Source organism: Oncorhynchus keta, chromosome 32, assembly GCF_023373465.1.
Source record: "Oncorhynchus keta strain PuntledgeMale-10-30-2019 chromosome 32, Oket_V2, whole genome shotgun sequence".
Lineage (NCBI taxonomy): Eukaryota > Metazoa > Chordata > Actinopteri > Salmoniformes > Salmonidae > Oncorhynchus > Oncorhynchus keta.
This window is the reverse complement of record NC_068452.1, coordinates 32,092,421-32,115,624: the sequence shown is the minus strand read 5'-3', so window position 1 is coordinate 32,115,624 and position 23,204 is coordinate 32,092,421. Positions and strand designations below refer to the sequence as shown.

Sequence of the window (23,204 nt, the reverse complement as noted above, 5' to 3'; positions counted from 1 at the left end):
GTTGTTGTATTGACTCTGTGATAAAGACCTATTGAGCTTCTGGAAATCAAGGTTAATACTGTACACAAAAGGACTGTTACTTAAAAGTATTAGTTCTTTGTCTAGCTAATACAGATTAGAACAAGGTTAGATTGTTCTGTGGCACCTTTGACAACTTTACCCCCCTCTTGTCTATCAAGCTGACAGAACACAGCTATGAGGAAGTTATGAAAAGTGCAAACTGCATACAATAACCTCATCATTAAGAGTATGACAACCAAATTGACATAAAAAGTACATACATTCCACATTACTGCAGCTCCCACGTGCAATATGAAACGAATTAATTCCCGAAAAAAACAGAAATTGTCTCTTGACACAAGAATGTGTAGTACAATAAACAGAGAAAAAAATCATCTCCCAATTAACAGACAATTGAAAGAAGGCTAAATAGAGTTTTTCTAAATGTCCACTTTTTAACACACCCAAATCCAAGTAGCCTACCAGTTGTTGAACTGCGCGCATACATAATTTAAAGAACTTACCCATCTCCAACCACCACACACTTGATGGCTTGCATTTTCCAGGGGCTGATTTAACAACTTGTGAGTTTACACTTAGTAGGCAAGACAACAATGTAGAATCAGGTACAGTACAGGAAATACGTTTGCCTATCGTATCTTACCCACCGCCTCGACTCTCGCGTTTACTCTTGCGCAGAACAGTTGAATGCAGCGAAGTTTATCATTGGGTCTACTGAAGCACATCTCTCATAGCAGGAAGTTGGCCAATGTGAAACTGTAATATTAATGTCCTTCAAATTTGATTAACAAAATGCTCAGTGATGCTTTCAGAAGCTGACATTATGACTCCCACTGACATTTGAGCATATCTAGGCTATGACTTTATTGTCCCAACGCGAACACACTTTTTTTCACCTAGGCTATGACAGTGTTATGCACTTCCGTTTTAGTTTCACTAGATGGTGCCCTATATCAAGAAACTGTGCGCAGCGTTTGACAAGTAGCCTATACTCACACAAGTTATATAAACGGCGGACAACTAGCCTTTACTCACAGAAGTTCTATGTTTATTGTTGCAGAAATCTGTAAATGAACATGAAAAATATGAAAAGGCTGCTTTGAGGCCTAGCTAAGAAGTAGTCAGTGAATTATATAATTTCACCTTTGATGCCTAGGGGTGCGTTCGTAAAATTTGCTCTTGTTATCTTTTCCGATTTCAGATGACTCGTCTGAGTGTGCAGTAGTGCAGAATAACTGATGAATTTACGAACATGCATCACCCTTTGAATATGACCGGTTTCGGCAACAACAACATTTTTTTATTAAATTGTTGCAATCAGCACAGTTAGTCGCGAACGCTCGAGAAAACATGAAAACAGCCTAACCAGCTCTGCTAGGGCGAGTAAAATGGCCAGATTGAGGTGTTCTCTCGTTCATGTCTGGAAGTAGCCAGCAAGCTAGCCAACATTAGCCTATTAGCTTGGGTGCTTGACTGCCATTGTGAGGTCAGAACACTCGGATCAATTCAATTCAATTCAAGGGCTCGGATCAACCCTACTCCTTGGCCATAGCATCCAGTGTGCGCTTTGAACGCCCCTCCTCCCAAGAGCGAAACAAACGCACTCTGGCACTCCAGAGTGTATTTACAAACGCACTGACAGTTTGAGTTGCGCAGGTCTGGGCATGGTACTTGACTTGAGGCTCACAAGTGGCTTCCACCCCTGCCTGAAGCACTCTTCCCATCTACTGTACATGTCTACATGAGTGTTGTCAGAACGCAATTACTCTCTCACGACCTCATACATCTATTTATGAAGGTAAGCAATTGGTTGATCTATTAGTCTCCCCAGAGTTTCAATCTGTGGTTGTTTGAGTTCAGCACAAGGGATTTTCAAATGGCTTAAGGTCACTTATGTTGGATAGATATTTACACTGACTGCCGAATAATGATGGATATTGTGCATTAGATCTATCTCGAATTGCACACACACACACACACACACACACACACACACACACACACACACACACACACACACACACACACACACACACACACACACACACACACACACACACACACACACACACACACACACACACACACACACACACACACACACACACACACCTCTTTGTACAGTATATGTATATTGTACAGTATATCAGTAACAGCACTGACTTTAGGTGGTCAGTTGATTATGTTTTGAGGATGCTATTGACGCTGTAGCTCATGTCCTTCTTGCAGTAGGCTACATGACTTCAACACTGACACATGTTTCCTGTATAGTCACAGTCTCTCTCCAACACCTCCAACATGGGCAGCCAAAGAAAAGACAGCTTCCTCTGGGGAAAAGGTCAGGTTTTTACGTTTTACAGTACATTTTGCAAATGAACATCCCTAATTAGGCTATATTATCTGGGGATTAACACCATGAACAATACATGAGTGTCTTTATGTAAGATGATGATGTTTCGAAGTGTCAGTAGACAATGGGGGTTTGACTTGTTGCTGTGAATATCTTACTTGAGAAATGAAAATGAAATACACTAATAAGAAAGTGTACTGACATAGTACCTGTCTTCACAATAGATATTCACTACCGTCTACAGTGACTATTGTGCTTTCAGTCTCTTTACCTTGACCTATATACACTGTGGTATAAAGTCAGCAGTGTTCAACGGATTCAAATGGTTTGTTTTGATCACTTTTACCACAGTGATGAATGTTATTCACTTTATTATAGCATCACCTGACTTTATAGAGACATATTGTTGTCATATAGCCTTTATATACCTCAAGTTCTCATTACTGACTATCAAGTAACGTTCAGAGGTGTTGCTCACAGTATAGTGTTCAACAATCTAATTGCCAAGATAGATGGAGTTTGGTGATGTTGTATTATCTAGTTAATGTTGTATTGTCTAGTTATAATGTTGTATTGTCTAGTTATAATGTTGTATTATCTAGTTAATGTTGTATTGTCTAGTTATAATGTTTTATTGTCTAGTTAATGTTGTAGTGTGTCATTATAATGTTGTATTGTCTAGTTATAATGTTGTATTGTCTAGTTATAATGTTGTATTGTCTAGTTATAATGTTGTATTTTCTAGTTATAATGTTATATTATCTAGTTAATGTTGTATTGTCTAGTTATAATGTTGTATTATCTAGTTTAATGTTATATTATGTAATTATAATGTTGTTTTGTCTAGTTATAATGTTGTATTATCTAGTTATAATGTTGTATTGTGTAATTATAATGTTGTTTTGTCTAGTTATAATGTTGTATTGTCTAGTTATAATGTTGTATTGTGTAATTATAATGTTGTTTTGTCTAGTTATAATGTTGTATTGTCTAGTTATAATGTTGTATTGTGTAATTATAATGTTGTTTTGTCTAGTTAAAATGTTGTATTATCTAGTTAATGTTGTATTGTCTAGTTATAATGTTGTATTGTCTAGTTATAATGTTGTATTGTCTAGTTATAATGTTGTATGTTCTAGTTAGATTTGTGTATTGTCTAGTTATAGTGTTATGTTGTCTAGTTATAATGTTGTATTGTCTAGTTATAATGTTGTGTTGTCTAGTTATAATGTTGTATTGTCTAATTATATTGTTGTATTGTCTAGTTATAATGTTGTATTGTGCAGTTATATTGTTGTATTGTGTAGTTATGTTGTTGTATTGTCTAGTTATAATGTTGTATTGTCTAGTTATATTGTTTTATTGTGTAATTATAATGGTGTGTTGTCTAGTTATAATGTTGTGTTGTCTAGTTATAATGTTGTGTTGTCTAGTTATATTGTTTTATTGTGTAATTATAATGTTGTATTGTCTAGTTATAATGTTGTATTGTGTAGTTATATTGTTTTATTGTGTAGTTATAATTTTGTATTGTCTAGTTATAGTGTTGTGTTGTCTAGTTATAATGTTGTGTTGTCTAGTTATAATGTTGTATTGTGTAGTTATATTGTTTTATTATCTAGTTAATGTTGTGTTGTCTAGTTATAAGGTTGTGTTGTATAGTTATAATGTTGTATTGTCTAGTTAATGTTGTGTTGTCTAGTTATAATGTTGTATTGTCTAGGTATAATGTTGTGTTGTCTAGTTATAAGGTTGTGTTGTATAGTTATAATGTTGTATTGTCTAGTTAATGTTGTGTTGTCTAGTTATAATGTTGTATTGTCTAGGTATAATGTTGTGTTGTCTAGTTATAATGTTGTGTTGTCTAGTTATAACCTGAAAAGGGAGTAATGAATATCCCTCATCTAAAAACCGTGAGAAGCTGTTATGAGGACAAGACTAGAGCAGATCACTTACTAATGGACATTACTGGGGCTCATTCTATAAAAAGCTGAAGTTCAGCAGTTATATTTAGTTAGTGCTGAGAAGTGCAGTATGTTGAGTTACTGTATGCTAGAGTTGGTGTGAGGGTGGTTGTCAAGGCACATTTCTGACACCTTTGATATTTTCAGTGTATACAGGAAGATGTCTCAATTAGGTCTCAGGGGTTTTGTCCGACTGCTTCATTTATGCATTGGATGATGATGATGGTTTCATCTGTATGTTTGTTTTTGTGTGTAATCAATTATACAGCTTCCACAATGCTTAGCTCAATGGAGAGGCAGGAGATAGACACCATGCAGTTTCACAAGAGTGACCTATTAGATGACATTCAGGTACAGTAAATCATCCTCTCAACCAGGGCTCTTTTTTCTACAGTCAAAATGCTTTCTGAAACTGGATTTTGCCAGAATAAAACTAACTGTATTGTGACATTACCTACAACAGTTATTACATTCACAAAAGCCTCCCTCAAAAGTTACAACATCTCAGAAACATCCAGTTTTATGTGTAGACTGACCTTGTACCTCTGTATGTGCCAAGGGCTTGAGTCAGCTATGGCTAAAATACCACATATTATCATCTCATCCCTTTGACATCATTTCCCCTTGTGTAGAAGCTGAGGTTGGAGATTGACAGCGTCATGACAGAAATCCACAACATTGAGGCGGACGAGGAGAAGTAAGTTAGAGCTTGCACAATGGCTCATTCGGATAGGTTACCATTGACCAGTAGGCCTCTTCCTCTATGGGAGATTTAGCTACAGTAACACTTGGCAGTGTGTCGTAGCTTCTTTTGAATCTATCACAGCACAAACACCAGATCAACAATACTCCCTGACATCCATCTTGACAAAGAGGCCCCTCTCACATCTCTGACGTCCTATCCCTCCCTAAGAAAGAAAGGTATGGAGGCATAGCCGTGGGAAGTAGTGATGCAACCCTGCCCATAATTGGGCTCTGGGGGTGTTGTCTTCAAGAACAAGAACAAATTCTGCCCCCCATCTGTAAGGCCCCTCTGTATATGTGTGTTTCCTGTTTCTTCACTAGCAGCTACAGGAATGTGGTAAAACTCTTATATGTCAGCAGCATGAAACACTGAGACATGTTCCAGGCAGGACAACCCCAGCTTCCTTTAATTGTCTCACTCTCACTGTGTCATCTCTTATGCAGTGGACACTAGTATAACGCCCATGGGTAAAAGTGGTGTCATTAACCTTTGTCAATATTAACCTTTGTCAATATTAACCTTTGTCAATATTAACCTTTGTCAAAATATTCTGTTTTGTCTTTGTCTCTCTTCAGCAAAAATGTTGTGAGAAACAAGAGGTTCTTATGTGGGAAAAAGAAATTCAACATGGACCATAAAAAGGTGAGATTATTTTACACACTGTAATTAGAGCCCTTAGTTTTTCCTGGTGAGGTTCTCTGGTAAGACAAAGTCATAACATTACTCAATATGGAATACACTAAACACAAATACATACGGATCAGATATGTACCGAAATGTGAAGTGCTTCAATTATAGAATTTAAGTAGTAAAGATCTGTATAGTTATCACATCTCTACTGAAGGAGGCTTGCCACAGCTAGAAGTTTAAATAGTTAACTGCAAGATGACAGAACAAATAATCTGTCACAAACGAATGAATGCTGAGCGAGTGACGTGACTTATGTGCAGAAGTGCAACTGTGCGGAGGCAGAGAGAGGGGGAGAGAAAATGAGAGAGAACCACATCCTGTTCCGTGAAGAGGAGCGGAGGCGCACACTCCTGCTCAAACCACAAACAGCCCTCCTTTCCTCTCATCTGACGAGAGGCCAAAGCCATAATATAAAGTCCCCCTTGGCCTGCATGACCACCCTGGAGACAAGCCTGGCCTGTTTGACCACCCTGGAGACAAGCCTGGCCTGTATGACCACCCTGGAGACAAGCCTGGCCCGTATGACCACCCTGGAGAAAAGACTATATGACCACCCTGGAGAAAAACCTGACCTGTATGACTACCCTGGAGAAAAACCTGGCCTGTATGACCACCCTAGAGAAAAGCCTGGCCTGTATGACCACCGTGGAGAAAAGTCTGGCCTGTATGACCACCCTGGAGAAAAGCCTGACCTGTATGACCACCCTGGAGTAAAGTCTGACCTGTATGACCACCCTGGAGACAAGCCTGGCCTGTATGACCACCCTGGAGAAAAGCCTGACCTATATGACCACCCTGGAGAAAAGCCTGGCCTGTATGACCACCCTGGAGACAAGCCTGACCTGTATGACCACCCTGGAGAAAAGCCTGGCCTGTATGACCACCGTGGAGAAAAGTCTGGCCTGTATGACCACCCTGGAGAAAAGCCTGACCTGTATGACCACCCTGGAGAAAAGCCTGACCTGTATGACCACCCTGGAGTAAAGTCTGACCTGTATGACCACCCTGGAGACAAGCCTGGCCTGTATGACCACCCTGGAGAAAAGCCTGACCTATATGACCACCCTGGAGAAAAGCCTGGCCTGTATGACCACCCTGGAGACAAGCCTGACCTGTATGACCACCCTGGAGAAAAGCCTGGCCTGTATGACCACCCTGGAGAAAAGCCTGGCCTGTATGACCACCCTGGAGAAAAGCCTGGCCTGTATGACCACCCTGGAGAAAAGCCTGGCCTGTATGACCACCCTGGAGAAAAGCCTGGCCTGTATGACCACCCTGGAGAAAAGCCTGGCCTGTATGACCACCCTGGAGACAAGCCTGACCTGTATGACCACCCTGGAGAAAAGCCTGGCCTGTATGACCACCCTGGAGAAAAGCCTGGCCTGTATGACCACCCTGGAGAAAAGTCTGACCTGTATGACCACCCTGGAGACAAGCCTGGCCTGTATGACCACCCTGGAGAAAAGCCTGACCTATATGACCACCCTGGAGAAAAGCCTGGCCTGTATGACCACCCTGGAGACAAGCCTGACCTGTATGACCACCCTGGAGAAAAGCCTGGCCTGTATGACCACCGTGGAGAAAAGTCTGGCCTGTATGACCACCCTGGAGAAAAGCCTGACCTGTATGACCACCCTGGAGAAAAGCCTGACCTGTATGACCACCCTGGAGTAAAGTCTGACCTGTATGACCACCCTGGAGACAAGCCTGGCCTGTATGACCACCCTGGAGAAAAGCCTGACCTGTATGACCACCCTGGAGAAAAGCCTGGCCTGTATGACCACCCTGGAGACAAGCCTGACCTGTATGACCACCCTGGAGAAAAGCCTGAAAAGCCTGTATGACCACCCTGGAGAAAAGCCTGAGACAAGGCCTGTATGACCACCCTGGAGAAAAGCCTGGCCTGTATGACCACCCTGGAGAAAAGCCTGGCCTGTATGACCACCCTGGAGAAAAGCCTGGCCTGTATGACCACCCTGGAGAAAAGCCTGGCCTGTATGACCACCCTGGAGAAAAGCCTATGTTTGTGTGCAGAGGCTAGAGATCCAGTCAAGCAGACCATTGGTTTCTTTAGCCGGAAGCTCCGCATTGTTTAGATATAAGAAGATATATTACTTCCGGTGGCTCTCTCAGAATGGCAGACAATGCATACAGAATATTTCATATGTGCATGACCAGTACTGCACATCACAGTGCTTTGGACCTCATTATGATTTCTGCAATTTTTTAATTCCACATACATGTATGCGTTAATGCATTCATATCTTCCAAGTTCATACATGTTCATTGACTTGTCATGGCCTCTTCCCCCAGGGTATTCAGTACCTGGTTGATAATGACCTGTTGGAGTGGACAGCAGAGGCAGTGGCTGAGTTCCTATACAAAGAGGAAGGACTGAACAAGACAGCCATTGGGAACTTTTTAGGAGAGAGGTACACAATGCTTCTAAACATGACCAGGATAATGATGGCTTTGTTGATGGGGATAGTGATGACTGTCATAACCACTCATTATCTAAATAATCTCCATATCACTGATTTGACTCTTGTTTGTGTTCATGCAGGGAGGAAATGCACCTTCAAACTCTGAAAGCCTTTGTAGAACTACACGAGTTCTCCGACCTGAATCTGGTGCAGGCACTGAGGTTAGTGCTGCACTACACTGGTGTAGCTCTTACACTCATACATTAATATATTATCATTATTATATTCATTTCCACAGTAAATCCTGTCTGATCCCTGTCTGTTCCTTGGCTCATCCCTGTAGGCAGTTCCTGTGGAGTTTCCGTCTCCCTGGAGAAGCCCAGAAGATTGATAGGATGATGGAGGCATTCGCTACACGCTACTGTGACTGTAATGCAGGGGTCTTCCAGTCAACAGGTACTGTACAGTACTGTAGTGCACAGGAACCACCTCCTCTACCATGCTGCTGACTCCCTACACTGACAGATCAGCAAGACAGATGGGGAGGGGGTTGAGGAGTACATTTTGAGGCATATTCAAATCATTTCACAAAGGTGATGCGGATTAAGGATGCAAATACATATCATTGACCAAACAGTAAGGAAATGTGTGGGTGTTTCAAACAGACACCTGCTACATCCTGTCCTTTGCCGTCATCATGCTGAACACCAGTCTCCATAACCCCAACGTGAAGGACAAGCCCACTCTGGAGCGCTTCTTCAGTATGAACAGAGGCATCAACAATGGGGGTGACCTGCCCAACGACCTGCTCATGGTGAGTCCTCAGGGGTCAGAGGTCAGGAGTTAACTCCACTCTCAGAATGTGACCCCTATTTGGTTGTTGTTGTCTGTAGCTGTAGTTACAGTAACTCTCATCTACTACCTCATTAAATCCAGAAACTCTATGAGAGCATTCGGAACGAGCCGTTCAAAATTCCAGAGGATGATGGGAACGACCTCACACACACCTTCTTCAACCCGGACAGAGAGGGTTGGCTGCTCAAAATGGGTGAGATGATTAGCAATATAACTAGCTGAGGGAATTGTCTTATAATTGTGCCATTACCAAGCAATAAAAATAAGCTTACCACAGAATGATCTGATTTCCTTTATGGAGCTTGTTGGATGGAGAGTTTCATGATTAAACATTTTATTTGTGTAATGAAATGTAAACTTTTCCTCTCTGCAGGAGGAAGGGTGAAAACATGGAAGAGGCGGTGGTTTATTTTGACAGACAGCTGTCTGTACTACTTTGAGTATACCACAGTGAGTATGCTATACCCCCAACTTTGTCATAGGGTTTGCCAGTAATGGAATTTAGGATCAACTATGGTAGTAGTTACTGCTAAGTGATAGTTCTTGACCAAAGCATCTCTCTCTCCTCCTCCCTCAGGATAAAGACCCCATAGGGATCATTCCCCTTGAGAACCTCTGTGTAAGAGAGATAGAAGACTCTACCAAACAGGTACAGTGTATTCCACTGACTGCATACTTCTTTCTAAGGTTTATGGCAGTGCCACCTGTTCTATGGTGTTTCAGTCTCATAGTCTGTGCAGAAGTCACATTTACAGAAGCTACTCTCTTAGCTGTCACGGTACTGTATGACTCATAGCCTCCGTATGAGAAAGGAAGGTTTTAACTGAAAGATTAGGAGTAATTAGACCAATATACTATGGGATCATTTCCTTTAAAGAAAATAAGTTATTACCAGTAATTTGGCTTGGGCAGGTGTTTTGTGAACATTTGTATGCATGTGTGTGCTTCTTTGTGAGCAGTACTGTCTAGAGATCTACAACCCCAGGGGGCAGAAGATCAAGGCGTGCAAGACAGAGAACGGAGGCAGGGTGGTGGAGGGGAAACACCAGTCCTACAGGATGAGTGCAGCCACAGCAGATGAGAGAGATGACTGGATAGGCTCCATCAGGTCAGACACCTCAACCCAGGCTTAACACATACCTGTACTACACGCCATACACTTCACACATGACATCCCAAATGACAGTAGGACACAACTGGCAGACAATAGGATAAAGTGAACTTGATGATTATCATTTGGACACTTGTCTTATTCTTCTCTCTGTCTTTCCCTCAGAGCAAGTATCACCAAGGATCCCTTCTATGACCTGGTGTCATTGCGCAAGAGGAAAGTCATCTACAACAACAATGCTTCACAGGACTGAGACATCAGATATGATATAAAGCATCATGGGAATTGAGCCCGTTAATGATCTGTGGAGGTCCCTCTCCATAGCAGAAATGCTTGGAAATGATAGACTGGTTCAAGTACATAGACATGGCGCTTAACGTTACAGTGCTTTACAGTACAGCATTAGTGCAATACTGTAACTCAGAATGAAAAAATATCATTGTGACCTGTGCGTGGTTTAAAGCTGTCAAACCAGAAACTCCCCATACCTCATACTGTAGGTCTAATTTTATGGTTGAAGTTAGAGTCACTCAGTCTGTTCAATTACTAATACAAAGTGATTTCTGTCAATATTTCTTAGAAATAAGAATTCAAAAGTATGTGGGAGAGAGTTGCAAACGAAAATAAGTGTGTAGCACTGTAAGAATAATGCATCATTCTATAAGGACAGATTTGAACATGTAATGTATAACGCAAAGTTACTAAAATGTAGTTGTATATAGTTCTAGTTGATTCTGTACCATAAGCATCGAACAAAGGAACTATCAGGTAAGCATTACGGAAATGCTCCACCTTTTCACCTTGCACCAGGCTAAGCGATTTCAGTTCCTAGTAAGCCTCTGTACTACGAGCCTTTTCCTCTCCTAAGCCTATATAGAATTGCTGATACGTGGACACAAAACTTCAACACAGATTCAGTGTTGCGAAGTTCTTCCATTGTCTTAGAGGCATTGTATAAATATTTTTTTAAATATGTATGGATTTATTTTTCAACTCCTAACATACGTATTTTGTAAATACTGTATTATAATAGAAAGTTATTTTGCACATTGCCTTTAAAGTACAGACAGTGATAATACACACGTGCATGCCTTAATACATGCCTTAACAATGTTGAATTGTCACGCCCTGACCTTAGTTATCTTTGACCTTAGTTATCTGACCTTAGTTATCTTTTCTTTATTATTTTGGTTAGGTCAGGTTGTGACGAGGGTGGTACGTGTGTTTTTCTTGTCTAGGGTTTTTGTACATCTATTGGGTTTTGGTTTGTCTAGGGAAATGTAGGTCTATGGTGGACTGAATTGGTTCCCAATCAGAGGCAGCTGTTTATTGTTGTCTCTGATTGGGGATCCTATTTTGGTTGCCATTTTCCATTTTGGTTTTGTGGGTTATTGTCTGTGTAGTTGCATGTCAGCATTCGTGTGTATAGCTTCACGTTATGACGAAATTGACATGAATAAATAATGCATGCATATTTTATTATAAATATGTGTGTACTTTCACAACAGATGACAGATAGTAGCAGATTATAATTACATCAAACGGGCCTAAAAAGCGGGGCTGAAGACCTTTCTCTTCAGGAGGGCTCTATGTTGATAGCGGTGCTCATTGGTTTCATTGTCCCTTTATGGCGTCAGCTGTGTTCTTTGTGTCAGTTCCCTGTCCATTTTATATTTATTCTGTATAATGAAATGCACTTTACAAATGTAATACACCTTATTATCATAAATATCTTAGATATATACTGAACAAAAATATAAACGCAACATATAAAGTGATCGCAGACAAGTTCAAAATGTTATACATTTTTATTTTCGCAAATTTGTTTACATCCCTGTTAGTGAGCGTTTCTTCTTTGCCAAAATAATCCATCCACCTGACAGGTGGGGCATATCAAGAAGCAGATTAAACAGCATGATCATTACACAGGTGAATCTTGTGCTGCGGACAATTAAAGGCCAATCTAAAATATGTTACACAACACAATGCCACAGATGTTTCAAGTTTTGAGGGAGCGTGCAATTGGCATGCTGACTGCAGGAATGTCCACCAGAGCTGTTGCCAGATAATTTAATGCTTGTTTCTCTACCATAAGCTGCCTCCAATGCCGTTTTAGAGATTTTGGCAGTACGTCCAACCGGCCTCACAACCACAGACCACGTGTAACCACGCCAGACCAGGACCTTCGCCTGCGGGATCGTCTGCGACCAGCCACAGCTGATTAAACTATGGGTTTGCACAACCAAATAATTTCTGGACAAACTGTCAGAAACTATCTTACGGTAGCTCATCTGCGTGCTCGTGATCCTCACCAGGGTCTTGACCTGACTGCAGTTCGGCATCTTAACCAACTTCAGTGGTAAATTCTCACCTTTGATGGCCACTGGCACACTGGAGAAGTGTGCTCTTCACGGATGAATCCCGGTTTCAACTGTACTGGGCAGATGGCAGACAGTGTGTATGGCGTCGTGTGGGCACAGTGCCCCATGGTGGCAGTGGGTTTATGGTATGGACAGGCATAAGCTACAGACAACGAACACGATTGCATTTTTATAAATGTCAATGTGAATGCACAGAGATACCATGATTGAGATCCTGAGGCCCATTGTCGTGCCATTCATCCGCCGCCATCACCTCATGTTTCAGCAGCATAATGCACGGCCACATGTTGCTAGGATCTGTATACAACTCCTGGAAGCTGAAAATGTCCCTGTTCTTCCATGACCTGCATACTAACCAGACATGTCACCCATTGATCATGAGTTTGGGACGCTCTGGATTGACGTGTCCAACAGCGTGATCCAGTTCCCAATAATATCCATCAATTTATCACAGCAGAGGAGTGGGACAACGTTCCACAGGCCACAATCAACAGCTTTAAAAACTCTATGCGACAGAGTTTTGTCATGCTGCATGAGGCAAATGGTGGTCACACCAGATTTGATGGTTTTCTGATACACACCCTTAACTTTTCTGAAAGGTATCTGTGACTGACATATGTGTATCTACATTCCCAATCATGTGAAATCCATAGATTAGAGCGTAATGAATTTATTTCAATTGACTGATTTCCTTGTATGAACTGTAACTCAGTAAAATCTTTGAAATTGTTGCATGTTCCGTTTACATTTTTTGTTCAGTGTAAAATCTAATTAAGTACAGTTTCAAACCATTTGTATTATTTACTGATACAAATTTAATCAACCTGATATTGTTCAACACAAATAAGGAAAAACACAATGATATTATCGAAGAAAACACTATTTGAATTTCTAAAATGTCCAGTAGATGGTGCCAGATTATAATCTGTTGTTGGTTTTCAGTACTTATTAGGTGTCAGGGTTTAATAACCACTCATCCATATGCTTTATGTCTCCCATGACATGGGAAATATATTTTAGCAACCCAAATGCACAGCTCCTAATGAAGAAACATTGAATCATGTCAATGTGGGTTTTTTTTTTTGCATCATGTGATGAAAGATGCTGTATTTCTCTATTTTGAAAGTTATACATCTTGAAAACATTTTGGGACTATATCAGCAATGGACTAATGAACCAAATACCTAAATATTGTTTTTGGGTAGGGTTTTCCTTTAAGTGCTGTATTTCTACTGTGAAATGAGGCCTGCATCTGTGGTACGAAAAAAACAAGCATCCTTCCTGTGCACATCAGTTCCTGTGTGCCTGTCATAGGGCCGTGGTTCTGCTCTGAGGTCACTATAGCTCTTATGCAGATATGAGAGACAAAACATACAGGGAGGAGAGAGTTGATGCAGGGAGTAGAGAGTTGATGCAGGGAGTGATACACAAACCCTCCCCACGTGTGACAGCAACATCCATGAAGAGGGCTAATAAATACACAGTATGTATATGTTGTAAGTCCTCTCTCAGAAGTTAAATATACAGTACTGTATGTCCACACACAATATGCAGTACACTGTTTGAGTGAAGGTACAGTAAGCATAGGCTACAATCTTATGAAACCTTTCCCTAAAGCTTTACAGGCAAGAGTGAACCAAATAAATGTCTATATGCTTTTTGTAAAACTGAATTCTCCCATAAATGTATCTTCAAACAAGGGTGGGAATAAAAACACTGATGCACCCAGAGAGAGAGAATAAAAACACTGATGCACCCAGAGAGAGAGAATAAAAACACTGATGCACCCAGAGAGAGAGAATAAAAACACTGATGCACCCAGAGAGAGAGAATAAAAACACTGATGCACCCAGAGAGAGAGAATAAAAACACTGATGCACCCAGAGAGAGAATAAAAACACTGATGCACCCAGAGAGAGAGAATAAAAACACTGATGCACCCAGAGAGAGAGAATAAAAACACTGATGCACCCAGAGAGAGAGAATAAAAACACTGATGCACCCAGAGAGAGAGAATAAAAACACTGATGCACCCAGAGAGAGAATAAAAACACTGATGCACCCAGAGAGAGAATAAAAACACTGATGCACCCAGAGAGAGAATAAAAACACTGATGCACCCAGAGAGAGAGAATAAAAACACTGATGCACCCAGAGAGAGAGAATAAAAACACTGATGCACCCAGAGAGAGAGAATAAAAATACTGATGCTCCCAGAGAGAGAATAAAAACACTGATGCACCCAGAGAGAGAGAATAAAAACACTGATGCTCCCAGAGAGAGAATAAAAACACTGATGCACCCAGAGAGAGAGAGAATAAAAACACTGATGCACCCAGAGAGAGAGAATAAAAACACTGATGCACCCAGAGAGAGAGAATAAAAACACTGATGCACCCAGAGAGAGAGAATAAAAACACTGATGCACCCAGAGAGAGAAAATAAAAACACTGATGCACCCAGAGAGAGAGAATAAAAACACTGATGCACCCAGAGAGAGAGAATAAAAACACTGATGCACCCAGAGAGAATAAAAATACTGATGCTCCCAGAGAGAGAATAAAAACACTGATGCACCCAGAGAGAGAGAATAAAAACACTGATGCACCCAGAGAGAGAGAATAAAAACACTGATGCACCCAGAGAGAGAGAATAAAAACACTGATGCACCCAGAGAGAGAGAATAAAAACACTGATGCACCCAGAGAGAGAGAATAAAAACACTGATGCACCCAGAGAGAGAGAATAAAAACACTGATGCACCCAGAGAGAAAAAAAAACAGCTATCAACTGCACTTATTATACCGGCAGCCAAAACATGTGTATACCCACCCAAACCATATCTACAACTATCAAGAGTTATGATTAATCGGAGCTCATGCATATTTATCCATTTCTTCGACAAATCTACAGATAAGATAGTGGCAGGAAATGTTATCTAAAGGTTGCGCAAGAAAAATATGATCATGTCCAAAAACAAAAAAATCACATGACTGTGGAGAAGAGAACTTGATTTAGCAAAACTATCTAAGTCCTCTGTAAATGATTGCAAAACAAAATACAAAAGTTATTTTTAATATTATGATTTCATATAAAACAACAGTCACACCTCAGAGATAGGAAGTCAGTCAATTACATGAAGTATGTGTGGTCTCATACATCTTTGGCATTTTTATATACAAGACTTCACACTATAATTTCAATGAGAAAATGTCCTTTGCTCTTTGTAATTGCTATGCATAAAAAATAAGCAAAATATGTCTTAGTCCCTATTGATTATTTTTTATTAAGATGACAGATATAGCCATGGACCAGTGACATGTTTATAATGTCACATAGGTTTAGAGACAATGCATTGTTGCATGTTAACAGCAGATGTGTGTGATTGGTGTCTGATCTATTAAAACAACATCCATTATTCAGACACGACACACTCCAGTGGAGATAAGGGCCAGTCCACTAACAATTTAACAAAGTGCCCTTGGTAAGGTGATACCTTGTGTGAGAGAAGAGAGCTGATCACTTTTCCTTCTCCATAGTAACCTGAAGGATAGACACATTCAGAATAGATATATACCTGTGTTTTTAACGCCATCCATTTATTTAGGTTTAAAAGCAGCCGTTTCAATGACAGTGATACAGGGAAGAGCAATACAACATGTTGATTTCTTATGACATGTGAGCAGTAACATAAGATCAGTTTTCAAGCATCGAATGACTGACCGATCAAGTCTGTATTGGCATTTCCCTGACACAGGTGGTGAATGCCATCTGAGACGGGCAGGACTCAGGAGACACTCACTGGTATGTGGCATCAGATCACTCCTGTTAAACAACAACATTAGGCTCATATTAAAGGCAGTGGGTCTGGCATTGAAGACTCTCACTACTCTAACTGATAAGGCAGTGGCGGTCTCACTAAGGAACATTATAGTAGTACATAGAATGAGCAGCACATGTAATTACTATACTCCTGCCATGACATGTAATCACTATACTCCTCATGACATGTAATGCCATGACATGTCATTACTATACTCCAGCCATGACATGTAATCACTATAATCCTGCCATGACATGTTATCACTATGACATGTCATTACTCCTGCCATGACATCTAAGCACCACACTCCAGCCATGACATGTAAGCACCATACTCCAGCCATGACATGTAATTACTATACTCCTGCCATGACATGTCATTACTATACTCCTGCCATGACATGTCATTACTATACTCCTGCCATGGCATGTCATTAATATACTCCATCTAATACTGCATCTGATAGTGGCAATTACTTCAAAATGTCCTCTGGCTCTGTCTCTCCCAGCTGATCCTGTCCTCCCTCTCTTCATCTCAGGACTGAATGCAGTTCCTCTTGGAAGGCTTCTTGTGTCCCTTTCCTAAAGGGAAAGGAGAACAGAATGGATGAGCCATCAAACAACAACTCCATGTGTGGGACTATTGCAGTTAATATTCAAAGACAAATGAAAACCACAAATGGTAGAATATAACAACATACCATCATCCTCTCCTTTGTTGAGGGTCATTAGAGACATACTTCTTTGAGGCAATTTAGAAGGCTTTTTGTTCTTAAATTTCAACAGGGACGGTTTCTCTACAATCTCAAATGAGTGCACAGTGGCAATGCTATTTGTCTCTGATACTTTGCGGGTAGAGGACGGGTTTGGGCGGGTGGGGGAAGGTGTTGAGTGGGTAGGGGAGGGGTTTGGGCGGGTAGGGGAGAGGGTTGGGTGGGTAGGGGAGGGTGTTGAGTGGGTAGAGGAGGGGTTTTGGTGGGTCGCGGAGGGGTTTGAGCGGGTAGGGGAGGGTGTTAAGTGGGTAGGGGAGGGGTTTGGGTGGGTAGGGGAGAGTGTTGGGTGGGTAGGGGAGGGGGTTCGATGGGCAAGGGAGGGGGTTGGGCAGCTAGGGGAGGGAGTTGGGTGGCTAGGGGTGGGGGTTGGGCGGCTAGGGGAGGGGTTTGGGCGGGTGGAAGAGGGGTTTGAAGGAGTGACCCCATCCTCCTCTATAGTCTCACTGTTGAGATTGGATCCTCTGCCTTTCAGGAAGAGCCTGAATGAACTGCGTTGTTTCTTTCCACCTAAGACCTGGCGCATCAGCGAACCTCCCTTCCCATCCTCCTCATCCTCCACAGGAGAACTGGGGGACTTCACAGTGACCATGTCCAGTTCCACACTACTGCCCCCTTTGGCATGGAGTAGCGTCGACAGTCCGTTCCGTCCGAGTCCACTGCCCAGTGAGTCTCTGAGTGTGGAGAGGTCCTGTAAGGACCCAGTGAGCCCAAGACTGTTCCCCACCACCAGAGAATACTTAGGGTTGTGGTATTTATGTGCAGGCACCCTCTGGTCAGCCTGCCCACGAGAGTCCCCTAGAGACACCTGGAAACGGGAGGTGGACATCAACAGGGGCTTGGGGACCACCACCTTCCGTACCGGCGCAGGCATGGGAGGCTTGGTTATGTGGAACTCCTTGTAAAGGTCCACATTCTCAGATACAGCATACATTTCCCTGAAGTCATTGTCGAAGAAGTCCACCACCTGCCCAGACATTACTGTGATGGTGTTCCTGTCCATCCTAGAGGAGCTCCATGTGAAGCTGGAGATGACAGAACAACAGAGTGAGACACAGACTCAAAGCGTAGGTCAAATGGGGCGGCAGGTGGCCTAGTGGTTAGAGTGTTGGACTAGTAACCGAAAGGTTGCAAGTTCGAATCAAGTTCGAATCCCCGAATCTGTCGTTCTGCCCCTGAACAGGCAGTTAATTCACTGTTCCTAGGCTGTCATTGAAAATAAGAATGTGTTCTTAACTGACTTGCCTAGTAAAATAAAGGTAAAGTAAAAAAATAAATAATAATGTTTGCTCTGGCTGAATGAATGTGAGTGGAAGTAAATGACTGACCTGTAAGAGCCAAACATAACCTTTTCTCCGTCCACCAGCATGTATTTGGAGCACAGAGAGCCGGGCAGCCTGCCAAATGACAGGGCCAGCCCAGAACCTTTCACCGTTCGCACACGCAGGTTCTGAAAGAGTCACACAGATACTGAGTTAGACAGGTGCCCTTATAAACCATGAGTCAGTGACTATCAGACCTCCAAGTACTGAACAGTATCATATCAAACACTAAGGGAAATTGTGCTGTTACCACCCACGACCAAAGTAAACCAAGGTAAGCAAATCCGAAACTGGTGATGAAAGGGTTGAGTTAAACCCCTTGAGTATACAGTCGAGGCAGGTCTATTTACTGAGCAAGGAATGGGAGTGAGTTGGAGAGAGTGAAAAAGACTGTCCGAGACATACACACAGAAACAGACACGTCAGAAGGATGCTACCCTATGCTGTTAACACTTGTTTGGTCAAGGATCAAGTTCCACAGGACTGGATTGTTTTCTGCTCAATGAAGAGCCATTTCTATGAAACAACAATGACAGAGTCTCAACACTGGAAGGGCCTTTCAGAGGCTTATCAACTGACACCACACACACACACACACACACACACACACACACACACACACACACTAGGTTATCCAGCATTCCATATAAAATAGGCTAGATCTACTGCACAAGCTTTTGTCTACATAGATCAACATCGACAGATGTAGGATCTTAATTTGATCACCATGTTGCAGGATAACTTTACTGCATTGCAGGACATTTTTAACTTGTGGTGTATTTGAGGTTTCAAGAGGCTTCTGAAGTTTGTAATTTCCACTTTCAAATGTCAGACTTGATTTCCCCTTATGAAAAATGTATCAACCCCTACAAAAACGCCCATGAATTATAATCCACATAATAATTCACATTTCCTGTGGTTCAAAATAAGATCCTACACCAGTATAGAATGTGCTAATATGGATGATAATAAAAGAATAGGCCAGAGGAATATTCTGCTTTATACTGCCAAGACGTTGTGGCTGCACTTTCAATTTACGTGACACTCTGCTATTTACCTGGTAATGACATGGTAATACCATAGCTAACTATTACTTGTTCCTGTTGTTTGTTGCCTACTGCCTGCCAAAGCATCCCTGTCTTACCCGTAGATGCAGAGCAGTGATCTGTAAACGAGTGCACATATCCAGGAAGTGGGGCATACCACGAGCCTCCAGTATGATGTACACAGCCACCCCTCGCCTCTGTGCTGCGTCCAATAGGTCCTGAAGGATCTGCAGGTCAGTAAGGTGGTCCATGACCACGGCTACTACCTGAGGATCACACATAGGACCGTTAGAGGAAGAACAGAGGGGGATGATATCTCTGAATCAAATCAAATTGTATTTGTCACATGTGCCGAATACAACAGGTGTAGTAGACCTTACCGTGAAATGCTTACTTAACCAACAATTCAGTTCAAGAAATAGAGTTAAGAAAATATTTACTAAATAAACTAAAGTGAGAAAAAAAATGATAATAATTTAAAAGTACCACAAGAAAATGACATAACAATAACGAGGCTTTATACAGGGGGTGGATTTCCTCAAAGCAGGAGATTTGTGGTTCAATTGCTTGAGTAAGATTAAAATCTCCCGAATTAACTGGAAAAACGAGTTGAACCGAAATGTCAAGATGTATTTTCTTATGACATATTTTCCACTTCAATCCAAACAGAAGTATGTCAAAATATTTGAGAGGCTTGAGGTGACTGATAAATCTGATGAATAATACCAGACTAGTTGATATTTACAAAGATCAAGCTAGAGAGGACAGAGGAAAGACAAAAGTGTAAATTCAATAAATAACCCAGACATCTCACACCTGCGTGCGCACACACGATCATATACACACACACACAGACACACACACAGACACACACAACCACACACACATACAGTTACTGAAATGTAAATCCTATAATCCTTGAATGGCATTTGTTTAGGTAAAAACAGAACTGGTTGTCTTTAAGGAGCACAGCCTTTGCATGTGAAGAAATGTGAGCACTGGTGCATTACTATGACCTAGTCCTGTACCACACTAGGATAAGGCAGTCTAATGCTCTCTGTCTTATGCTGACAGTGGTAAAGGAGTGGTGATGACAAAGTATTGGGCAGTGAAGGCCTTGTTATAGTAACGCTAGAGTCACTTCCTGGCTCATCCTTTATTTTCTATTTTTTAATCTTTATTTTAACAGGCAGGTCAACTTGGAACAAATTCGTATTTACAATGACGGCCTGTCATGATTTCAGTTTGTTTAGTTCATTGACATACCTAGTCATATGCACACAGAACAGCTGGTCACGGGTTTGTCTTCCCTGTCAGTAGATCATTAACCTGTCTCAAGGAGTGAACAATGACCCCTCATTTGCATTGTTCTCAGTGAAATACCATGTTTTGGTATTTTTTCATTAGTCCACTGTTGAAACAGTCCCACAATCTTGTGCATCATCATGATGATGTGGAAAATAACACTTTGCTTCTTGAAAGTTCAATATCTTGAAAACTTGACTGCTGACAAGCAAAACATTTTGGGACTGTGTCAACAGTGGACTGATGAAGAGCCAGAAACCGGATATGGACAAGAATCAACTTCGCATGTACGAGGATAAAAAACATTAACATTGAGATTGCATGAATTGGAGATCAAATGTGAATGTAAAGTGAGTATGCATTATTCCATTGTTCCAGAGAAGTTTACTGTAACCTGGTCAAACACTCCAGTCTCTTATCTGGATTTGGGCTACTTACACCCACAGTGTTTAAGCTCAAGTTTGCATGCTTATCTCCTTGCCCTATAGCCGTGTCCTCCTGTGCCAAGCTTAACCCCGGAGTTCTGCGTGTTCTTCCTCCAGACATTTAGTCCCAGGCAGCATGACTGACAGGTTACACAGCCATTTAGAGGGGGAGGGACTCATGATGGAGTGAGTTGAATTACAGTGGATGTGGGAGGAGAAAGCGTCGTGTGGATGTGTTTTTAAACACTGACGTGAGGCTGGGGAAACACTTTTGAATGACTTGTTACAGGTTCTGATGTGAAACTGTCTGACATTTAGAACTGTGAAATGTTTGGCCTTTCCAGCTCCTCCACATGTGGCTTCGCTTGTTACAACATGCCTATCTACTGCATGTGTTCCATCCAGTTAGAGATCTACTGTGAACATTCATTTCAAAACTCCTGTTAACTGTTGATAATTCATTGTAGAACGTAATGACGTGATGAAGGGGAGAAAATGAAGACAATTGAGATTACCATATCAGTGTTCGATATCTATGATAATAACAACATAACATAAATCAATAGTTAATCATCAACAATGGTCAATTATGTCATCGTTTCATTTCATAATAAAATCAAAATATAAGTAGATGTTTTACATTGTTGCTAATCGCCTTGGTTCATTTTACAGTACGACTCCTCAGTTGAGCCAGGACCTGGCTGTTCTAAGCCTTAAGGACACACATCTCTTGTTGAATTCACATGACTGCCAAAGTCAAGGGGTGTGAATACTTTCTGAGGGCACTGCAGGTCAATGAAGAACAATTAGACACATTCCCCTTTCTCTTTTCTTTATACCTTTATTTAACTAGACAAGTCAGTGAAGAAAAAATTATTATTTACAATGAAGGCCTAGGAACAGTGGGTTAACTGCCTTGTTCAGGGGCAGAACGACAGATCTTTTTACCTTATGAGCTCGGGATTCGATCTAGCAACCTTTCAGTTACTGGTCCAATGCTCTAGCACTAGGCTACCTGAGAAGTAGCCCAGCAGGCAATAAAACCTCATGTCAAAAAAGTAGCGACTGTAGTAACTACACTGACAAATTCAGACCTGATAAATAGACCACTAGAACTGACACTAACTATTCTATGTAGTGTTGAGAAGTTTACATTAAATTAACAGAACCCATTTTATAACTTGTCAAGATGAAGAACACAAATGCATGATTCAGGGTCATGCTGACTCAGGATTCAAAGTCATTTGTAAACTGTTCTGAGCTACAAAGAATGAGGGGGAACAATGTGAGGGCATCACTCAATAATTTAGGGCAGAGAAGAAATTATGTAAACTACGTTGTTCACGTGTAATATGCCGTTATCAATTTATATTAGAACTGGAATTACCTTGTTAGATCCTTGAATGAGTCTCCTGACAACCTCTTTTATATGGGGCCCCTTGTTTTTGGGTGGGTGCGTGTGAACGGATACTCGAGTGACACCTTTATAGAAACTAGTGCTGCCTGGCCAGCCGATGTCAAGCGGCGGGACATCCGTGTCCGACATCTGAGGCCAGTATGTGGAGTGGACCCCCGAGTCTGCATTGGACTCCTGAGCCTTTTCGTATTCGCCCTTCTCGGACTCACTATCTGAATCATATTCATCAAAAGTTTTTCGAATCCATTTAATCTCGCGGGCGGATAGAAAGTCTCTGACGTTGTCCTCTTTCAATCGCATCTTGAACGCGCCATCACCGTTCTTCAATAGTTGCTCGAGCGCGGCTCGCTGCTCCTCGCAGTAGTAGAACTCTGCTTTGGATTCGGGTATCTTTTCGTTGACATGATCTTCGTCCATGCACAGAAGCTGAGACTCGGCCATAGCAGCGGTATCCGGAATTTGTCCAACCGTTAATTCTTCCCTCCCCCGCAGTTCTCTTTGCATACACCTTTACCTGTAGGTGTTGGGCGCGTACACAGGTGACGTTCAAGAGGTAG

At 41.6% G+C, this 23,204-nt stretch overlaps 3 protein-coding genes across 4 annotated transcripts in view; 1 reads left to right on the top strand and 2 right to left on the bottom strand.

The window, feature by feature from the left end:
- The window catches only part of LOC118365648 (ras-related C3 botulinum toxin substrate 2), a 16,831-nt gene extending 16,139 nt beyond the window's left edge, over nt 1–692 (bottom strand). For both annotated transcript variants that reach the window (XM_035748012.2, XM_035748013.2), the window contains exon 1: nt 525–692. In XM_035748012.2, the coding sequence (XP_035603905.1) occupies nt 525–559 (35 nt within the window). In that variant the 5' untranslated portion in view covers nt 560–692. The remainder of the gene's footprint in view (nt 1–524) is intronic.
- A 960-nt stretch (nt 693–1,652) lies between these two features.
- On the top strand, nt 1,653–11,668 carry LOC118365646 (cytohesin-3-like). The gene is made up of 14 exons (XM_052491424.1): nt 1,653–1,819; nt 2,293–2,359; nt 4,604–4,686; nt 4,968–5,032; nt 5,656–5,722; nt 8,084–8,202; nt 8,334–8,414; nt 8,537–8,649; nt 8,859–9,007; nt 9,130–9,241; nt 9,422–9,498; nt 9,626–9,697; nt 10,008–10,156; nt 10,325–11,668. The coding sequence occupies exons 1-14, from the start codon at nt 1,763–1,765 to the stop codon at nt 10,410–10,412; spliced, it is 1,299 nt and encodes a 432-aa protein (XP_052347384.1). The 5' UTR covers nt 1,653–1,762; the 3' UTR covers nt 10,413–11,668.
- Nucleotides 11,669–15,599: 3,931 nt separating this feature from the next.
- LOC118365642 (protein FAM83F-like) lies at nt 15,600–23,151 on the bottom strand. The gene is made up of 6 exons (XM_052491371.1): nt 22,618–23,151; nt 19,599–19,766; nt 18,461–18,582; nt 17,064–18,157; nt 16,840–16,944; nt 15,600–16,365 (listed from the first exon to the last, which is right to left on the bottom strand). The coding sequence occupies exons 1-5, from the start codon at nt 23,149–23,151 to the stop codon at nt 16,898–16,900; spliced, it is 1,965 nt and encodes a 654-aa protein (XP_052347331.1). The 3' UTR covers nt 15,600–16,365; nt 16,840–16,897.
- Nucleotides 23,152–23,204: the final 53 nt, after the last annotated feature.